We start from the raw sequence: 7,869 nt of genomic DNA, 5'->3' as shown, positions 1-7,869 counted from the left end.
TGCCCAGGCCTCGAACCCACCATCCTGGCAGTTCTAGGAAATGTCGCCACCGCCTGGCCACAGCCTGAGCTCTCGGGCTCTGCCCGGCCTCAGTGGAAAGCTGCTCTACCTGTCCTGTCCTCCCCTTTCCTAGGACCACTGGCCGCTGTGTAGGCCCTTCCTGCTTTCTGGAACCTTCCCTCCAGAGGAGTGCACATGCCAACACACAGATGGGCACACAGGGTTTTATTGTCTCTGCGGAGGCCCAGGCTGGATGCGGGGCCAGTCTCAGCGGTGCCTCCTGCGGATGCACTGCAGCTCCTGGTAGATGGCGCTGAAGCCAGGCCGCTGCCCCGGCTCGTACGCCCAGCACTGCTCCATGAGCCTGAACACGGCGTCGGGACACAGCTCCGGGCAGCGCAGGCGGCCCCCTGGGGGTGGGCACGGCGCGCCGGCATGAGAAGCGGGGCCTCTTGCCCACCGTGAACCCCAGGACAGAGGCGTGCTGCTTCCACACGTGGGCCTCTGCTCCCCATTTTCCCAGCTGCAGGGCGTGTGACTCCCTTGCCTGTGTGGAGGGGGAGGGGACGCCCCGTGTGGCCCGGCACGGGTGGAGGGCCAGCGGGCTGCGGCTGCCCCAGGGGAGGGTTGCTAGTTAAATATCCAGAACCCAGAGGGGCTGGCCTTACCCTTCTCCACAAACTCCCGCGTTTCCTGGTTGCTGAGGTTGGGGTACGGGGAGGCGCCCAGGCTGAACGTCTCCCACAGCAAGATGCCGAAGCTCCACACGTCGCTCTCGGAGGAGTAGCGGCCTGCAGGGGGGCCAGGGAGGGGGGGTGAGGGGCTGTGGGCCCGGGGGCTGCCCACACGCGGGCCCAGTGTGGCTGGGGCCAGCTACCATAGTTAAGGGCCTCGGGTGCGGTCCACTTCACGGGGACTTGTCTGAGGCCCCCCGAGGCGGCATAGATGCCGTCCGCCTCCTCGCGGGACATGCCAAAGTCGCTGATCTTCAGAACGTTCTTCTCAGTCACCAGACAGTTCCGAGCAGCCAGGTCCCTGGGGGAGGAGGCAGGGCCTTCAGCCAAGGCCATGCCCTCCACACAGCCGAGAACCAGAGCTGCTTCCAGCCCTGGCTGTCCTGGTCTGCCTGGATAAGGGCTGGGGGGAGAAGGAGAGCGGGGGAGAGCGGGTGTGGACAGCTCCTCTGTGTGTGTGTGTGTGTGTGTGTGAATACTGATGTGTGCACATGTGCATACACACACGTTAATGGCCCCCTGCCTGTGGGGGGCCATGTGAGCATGTGCATGCATGATGCGTGTGCACACGTGGGCCTGCCCGCAGCGCGCTCACCGGTGGATGCAGCACTTGCTCTCCAGGTACTCCATGCCAGCCGCCGCGTCCCCGGCCATTTGCAGCAGGGCCTTCACGCGCAGCCGGGCACCCTCCGTCCGCAGGAAGGTCAGGAAGTCGCCACCTGCAGGTGATGGCCCTGAGCACGAGCTCTGGGTCCCAGCCCGGGGCGCCCCTCACCCTGCACCAGCTCGGGCGCCCCTCACCCTGCACCAGCTCCATAACGATGTAAATGGGCTGCTTCTGTGTGCAGACGCCGACAAGACGCACGATGTTGGGGTGGCTGTACTGCTTCAGGATCCTGGGGGTGCCGCTGCTTAGGTTTGGCGTGGCCGCCCCTGCCCCCCCCCCCGCCTGCCACCCAGGAGCCCCGGGACAGAGGGCAGGAGGCCACGGAGTAGAGGCAGGGGACGGGGCAGAGGGACCCGGGGCGCGTGGCCGCTCACCTGGCTTCCTGCAGGAACTTGGCCTTCAGGTCGGGCGGAAGCGTCTCCCGGCAGGACTTCACCGCCACCAGCGTGTTGTCCGCACGCAGACGTCCACTGAACACTTCGCCAAAGTTCCCCTGAAACAGCGTGGCGTCCCGCCAGTGCTGGGGCCACCCGCCCCAGCGCCAGCCTTGGGCCCTGGGGGCTCTCGGGAGATTGCCCCCTAGTGGTGAACGGAGGGAAAGTCAGTGCCCTGGATCATTCTGCCGTGTATGTGCAAGTGCCTTCCTAAACAGGTTTGGTGCTCATTCATCCCCCGTACGCCAGACTCTGAAGGGGCAGGAGGTGGAGTGCTGGCTGTTTTGGGGGTGGGGACCCTCCTCCATTTCCTGTCCAGAGAGTCAGGGTCTGAAACCAGCCTGAAGCAGAGGCTGAAGGGTGTGTGGCGGTGGGGCTGGGTGTGGGGCGGGCAGAGGGGCATGGAGGGGTGCACACTCACCCGCCCGATCTGCTCGCCCAGCACCAGGTCCTCATGGTTCAGCACCCACTTGTCCTGGGGGAGAGGGGGAGGGGCAGACGTCAGCCCAGAAGAAGGCGCTGAGCAGCCCCCCACCCCGAGGCTGGGGGTGCGGGTCTGACAGACGGCCCACAGGGGGGGCGCCTGGCCTTCCAGGAGGAGGCTGGCCTCCCGCTGAGTGGCACTCGCTTTTTTGGTGCTGGCGGGGAGGGGGCGCTGCGCAGGGGCCTGCTGCAGCTCACCTTGGGCACCGCCCGGGACAGCACCACGCCGCTCTTCTTGGTGAGGGGCTGCTGCGAGCACAGCAGGTGGTCGACGAGCAGGGGGATGCTGGGAAAGCCGTCCCCTTCCAGCCGGTACAGGCCCTGCGGGGCGCGGGGCAGGGTCAGCGGCCTCCATGGCTGCCCACGGCAGTGGGGGCGGGGGGAAGGAGGGGCACCACCCACGGGCCCCGTCCAGCCGGGATGGGTGGTGGCAGAGAGAGAGCCGTCGAGGTGGCTCAGAGGGGAGGGGAGGGGGGGGGGGGGGGGGGGGGGGGGGGGAGGCCCACTCACATCAGAGCACTGGATGATGAAGTGGCGGGGCAGGCCATCCCACAGCACGGACAGCACGAACTCCTGCTTGCCCTGGCTCTCCCGCACCAGGAAGTCCCCGGACTGCACCAGCAGCTCGGCCACCTCTGCCCGAGGCAGGGCCCCGTGGTACCACAGCTGCTCCTGCAGCGGCTTCTGTACCTCAGGGACCAGCTGCACTGGGGGCGGGAGCTGGAGGCGGGGCGGGGTCACAGGGCCTGCTCTAAACCCTCTGGCCCTGACCCCCAGCCCACAGCAGAGCAGGGGGCAGAGCCTGAGGAGGCAGATGCCTGGGCTGGTGCCTTCTCTTCCCCGCCACAGACCCCAACCATCCCCAGAGCGCAAAGAGCCACGTGGACACCGGGGCAGCTGCTCCTGGCAGCAGACAAGAGGAAGGGGACGTGGGGTGGGGTCGGGACTGGACGCCCAGAGCATTGGGGTGGGGGCGTGGGGCTCCGTCTGGGACCCTCGGCCCCCGCGCCTCTCCAGCACCACTCACCGAGAACTTGGGGCGGAAGATTCCAGAGAAGTGGCTCTTAAGGAGCTCGAGCGTGGGCGTCCGCCCCCCTTCCCGCTCCTGCTCCTGGGGCCAGGGACACATGTCAGCAGGAGGTTGGGCTTGGGGAGGGGGAGGGTGACAGTGAGGGGCGCCCACCTCCCCCTCCCTCTTCCCCCCCCAGCATGCGGCCGGGCAGGGGGCAGGCGGGGCGGGGCGGGGCTCACCGAGGACGAGGTGGACTGGCGGTCCTCCTGCAGGACCAGCACGGCGGGGGCCTCGCCCGAGCCCAGCTGGTCCAGCTTGCTCTGCAGCAGGTCTCGCTGGGCCTGCAGCTTGGCCTGGTTGCACAGCGCCACCTGCAGGGCCTGCAGGGCCTCCCCCAGCGCCTGCTTCTTGCCCAGCAGCTGCACCCTGCAGGCAGAGGCAGTGCCTGGAGCGGGCGCGGGGGGGGGGGGCACGCCTGTCATCCCAGCAACCCAGGAGGCTGAGATCTGAGGATCGCAGCTCCAAGCCAGCCCGCGTTGGAGAGCCCGTCAGACTCTATTCAGTTAGCCAGCAAAAAGTTGGAACTGGAGTTGCAGTTCAAGTCCAGGACCAACACACACACACACACACACTCATGCAGGGGTGCGTAGAATCAGGGACTCTGTAGTGGAGGGGCAGACGCAGGGGTGCTCACCGCTCGCGGGGGTGCGTGCTCTGCTCCTCATCCTGGAGCTCCCGCCGCAGCCTGCTGACTGCATCCCGCCGGCCCAGCACCGTCTCGGTGGCCACGGCCAGGTCCTCAGCCACCGAGGTCAGCCTGCACCAGGAAGGCCAGCTTGAGAGCTGGACCATCACGTGGGCCAACCTGTGGCTGGACAGAGGCAGCGTTCCGCCCACCCCGCCCTGCCCTGCCCCCCTCGGTCCCCTGGACACCACACGCACGTGTGCTGCACGCTCTCCACTGTCAGCTCGTTCAGCTGCAGCTCCCCGGGCTCCAGCGGCTCACCCTCCTCCAGCAACGACTCGTCAAACGTGACGCAGGGGGGGACTTCCGGGGCCGAGCTGTGGGCAGGGTGGACATGGCGGTGGTCAGGACGAGGCCAGAAGCCTGGCACCCAGCTGCAAAACCAGGTGGCAGCGCCCGCTTACCCGTGCTGCCGCAGGAAGCCTTGGTACTCAGCCTCCGGCTGGATGCGGGCGGCGGCCGCGGCCATCTCCTGATGGATGGCCACCACCTCGTCCTGCACCAGACTGCTGATCTCCAGATACTCCTGCACGATCTCCTTCCTGCCGCACAGGGGGGGCCGGTCAGGAGCCCCAGGCGGGCAAGGCAGGCGGCTTACCCAAGGCCCAGGATTGGCAAGGCTGCCGCACCTCCTCTCCCAAGCCGGCAGCCGCAAATCATTTCTACTTCCTGAGTTGGCGAACCTGCCCTAGCCCCGCTATGACCTTGAGAGGCGTTCCAGAACCCACCGCACTGCAGGAACCCCCTTCCCCGTGCTTCAGGGCTCCCGGTCCTTTGCCCTGACATTGTCTCTCCTATTATCACCCCCCCTCTCATGGTGCCTGGACACTGTCCCTAAGCTTTTGTTGCACAAGGCTAGTGCTCTGCTACTTCCAGCTTTCTTGGTGATTAACTGAGACCCTTATCTTCAAAAAAAACACCAGAAAACCGGAAGTGGCACTGTGGGTCCAGTAGTAGAGCGCTCGCCTTGAGCTGAAGAGCTGAGGGACAGCGCCCAGGCGCAGAGTTCAAGCCCCATGACCAACAACAAGAAGAGTCTCATGGACTTCCCTGCCCAGGCTGGCTTTGAACTGCGATCCTCAGATCTCAGCCTCCCCAGTAGCTAGGATGACAGGCACACGTGCCCGCTCTCTTTCCTCTTTACTTTCTTTCCTCCCTCCACAAGCTCACTTTCTGTGCTCTCAGTGCTATGGCTGGGAAGATGCCTTGGCTCCAGTTGGTTCAGTCCTGGGTGTGGGACCCATTGTCACGACCTATGTCAGTGCTTTCCCAGGACTGGCGTGGGCGGGGGGGGGGGCAACGCGGTCCAAGGGCCCGATGGGGGGGGGGACGCTGTCCAAGGGCTGGGGGGGGGGCGCTGCAGGCTTACAGGACGCGGGCCATCTCCTCATGCAAGTCCTGCAGCGACTGCAGGAGGCCGGGCAGCATGAGCTGGTGGTGGTGCTGGTGGTGCAGCTGCGCAGCCCGAACCCCCAGCACGTAGCGATTGTGGTGGGCAAACAGCTTCCACAAGCAGCGCACGTACTTGTCCTTGGCCTTGTCCCGGTCCTTGTCTGCTGGGGTGGGCGGGGTGCAGTGTGGATGGGTACCTGTGGGCAGGTGGGCTCTGGGCCAGGACGCCCCACACCGCCAGCAGGGGGAGCCACAGACCTTTGCTTGCCTCCTGGTACTTGCGCTTGGCCTGGGCACTGTCCCGCGCCAGGGATCGGTACTGGTTTTTCAGCTTCTCGATGTCCTGGCTGTGGGTCTGGGGAGCGGGCAGGGTGGTGAGAGGCAGGTCCCCAGCAGAAGACTGCCTCTCAAGACGGGACCCTGGAAATGTGCTGCCATCAAGGTAGGCAGCACATCCAAGCCCATCCTTCTGGAAGAGTCTAGAGACTTCTGAGGAAGCTGGCGGCTAAGGATAGGGTCAGAGTCACTGTGTGATGATGGACAGGTCCTTTGGGGAGGCAGAAAGGCATGGTGAAACCATGCAATGAACACACACATGCACACGCATGAATGAATGAACGGATGAATGGCAAGAAAGTAAAGCAGGCTCTATTCAGGAGCTGGGATGGGTGGGAGGGGAAGGAGGAGGGTGAATGCAGGTGAATAAGGTTAAGTAGTTTATTTGCATGTAAGAAAACAATAACGGCACCTGCTGAATTTGTTTTAAGAAGGGGAAGGAGGAGGAATGGGGGAAGGAGTGTGGTGGGAACACATTGTTACACAACGAAAATCCTGGGGCAACAAACATGCTAATAAAAATCCAAAGCCGAGCACAAGTGGCTCACGCCTGCAATCCTAGCTACTCAGGAGGCTGAGATCTGAGAATTGCGGTTGGAAGTCAGCCTGGGGTTTAGGAAAGCCCTTGAAGACTCTCATCTCCAATAAACTCCTCAGAAAAAAACAAGTAGTGCTGTAGTTGAGTGCTAACCTCAAACACAAAGAGGCTCAGAGATAGCACCAGGCCTTGAGTTCGAGCGCTAGGACTGGTGGGGGCAGGGGGGGGGAGGAGGAGGGTTGGGAGGGGGAAAGAACAACAATGACAAGGAAAAAGGGCAGATCCTCGAACTAGACAATATTTTGGGGAAATAGGTGAGTAACAAGGCCAAGTGGGCCACCAGGGGTCGCTGTGGTCCACGTGAGCCAGGCTGGCCCTGGTGGAAGGGGTGTGGCACTAAACCTGCTAGGAGCTCTGTGACCCAGGAGGGCTGAAGCTCCTGAGAAAGACAGCAGCAAGGTAATCACGCAGCCTAGGCTAGGAGGAGCTGTGGGATTCACACCGTCCAGGGGCCCAAGACCAAAGACTCGGGCCGGGCCTCGGTTCCCCTCACAGAAGCAGGGCTGGGAGGGAGGGCGCGCCTCCTAGGCCTGGCAGGCCTCACCCATCCTGCACTGGGCCCAGGCACAGACAATGCAGGGACAGGCCCGGCCGGCGCCCAAGTGGGGGAGGAAGGGAGGAAGCCGGAGCGGGACTGGACCGGCCGCTCTGGAGGCCAGGCCTGCGGTCAGGGACTTCCACTTCCCCCTCGGATGCAGAAGCCCCAGCGCACAGTCCCCCTGCGGCAGGCCTGCGTCGTGGCCGGCCGGCCCTCACCTTGGTCAGTGCTTGCTGCAGCTGCTGCCACTGCTCGCTGTAGGCCCTGCGCAGCTGCTGCCGCTCGCGGATCAGCAGGCTCAGCTTGCTCAGGGGCCCTGCGTTCAGGTCCTCGGCATGCTGCCTCAGCAGCCGGCTCAGGCTCTCCGTCTGGCTCGTGATCTCGGCCCAGGACTGTGGCCCCGCGCCGGAGGGGGAAGCAGGCAGAGGGAGACAGACAATGGCCCCGAGCCCACCCCAGGGGGCTCTGAGAGGATGGGGCGGGCAGGGGCGCCTCGGGGAACCCCACCTGGCCGATGGGGCTGGCGGGGGCGCCGCCCCGGCCCTGGCCGCCGCCATCCTGCAGGCACAGGTGCTGCAGCAGCCCCGCGTACTCCCGGTCGCTCTTCACCCTCTGGGCCATCCACTTCCTCATGCCCTCCAGAAAGCGCAGCTCGCTGTCCTGCATCAGCTGCACGGCCCCGTGGCCCTGGGCGCTGCACAGCTCAGAGGAGAAGCCCATGGCGGCCTCCTGCAGGCAGAGAGGGGGGCCACCCCTGGGAGCGAAAGGCGGCGGCTGGAGCTGGCGGGGGCTGCGGGCACACAGGGGTCGGGGAAGAGCAGCCTGGTCTTGGGTGACCAGCTCCCCAGGCCAGGCCCCTCCCTGGGGACCCCGGGCCCGGCCGCTCCCCCGGCTGGAGCTGCGCCCTCGGCGGGGCCAGGCTGGCCCGGG

The 7,869-nt window shown here is 65.4% G+C and overlaps 1 protein-coding gene across 4 annotated transcripts; it reads right to left on the bottom strand.

Annotated features, from left to right (window-relative positions):
* Positions 1–234: 234 nt before the first annotated feature.
* Positions 235–7,863, bottom strand: Fes (FES proto-oncogene, tyrosine kinase). Of its 4 annotated transcripts, none has more exons than XM_013012129.1 (18): positions 7,447–7,863; positions 7,158–7,331; positions 5,726–5,822; positions 5,445–5,628; positions 4,480–4,617; positions 4,273–4,392; positions 4,025–4,147; positions 3,570–3,756; positions 3,346–3,429; positions 2,829–3,038; positions 2,517–2,639; positions 2,257–2,310; positions 1,776–1,894; positions 1,536–1,630; positions 1,330–1,453; positions 878–1,035; positions 669–791; positions 235–410 (listed from the first exon to the last, which is right to left on the bottom strand). In XM_013012129.1, the coding sequence occupies exons 1-18, from the start codon at positions 7,657–7,659 to the stop codon at positions 268–270; spliced, it is 2,469 nt and encodes an 822-aa protein (XP_012867583.1). In that variant the 5' UTR covers positions 7,660–7,863; the 3' UTR covers positions 235–267. The 4 variants fall into 4 exon arrangements, with proteins under 4 accessions (XP_012867583.1, XP_012867580.1, XP_012867582.1 ...); XM_013012126.1 differs by having other exon boundaries at positions 244–410; positions 1,536–1,642; positions 5,445–5,631; XM_013012128.1 differs by having other exon boundaries at positions 244–410; positions 5,445–5,631.
* Between the last annotated feature and the right edge of the window lie 6 nt (positions 7,864–7,869).

Source organism: Dipodomys ordii, unplaced genomic scaffold, assembly GCF_000151885.1.
Source record: "Dipodomys ordii isolate 6190 unplaced genomic scaffold, Dord_2.0 Scaffold15, whole genome shotgun sequence".
Lineage (NCBI taxonomy): Eukaryota > Metazoa > Chordata > Mammalia > Rodentia > Heteromyidae > Dipodomys > Dipodomys ordii.
The sequence above is the reverse complement of the archived record's forward strand: the minus strand, read 5'-3'. Positions and strand labels throughout refer to the sequence as shown.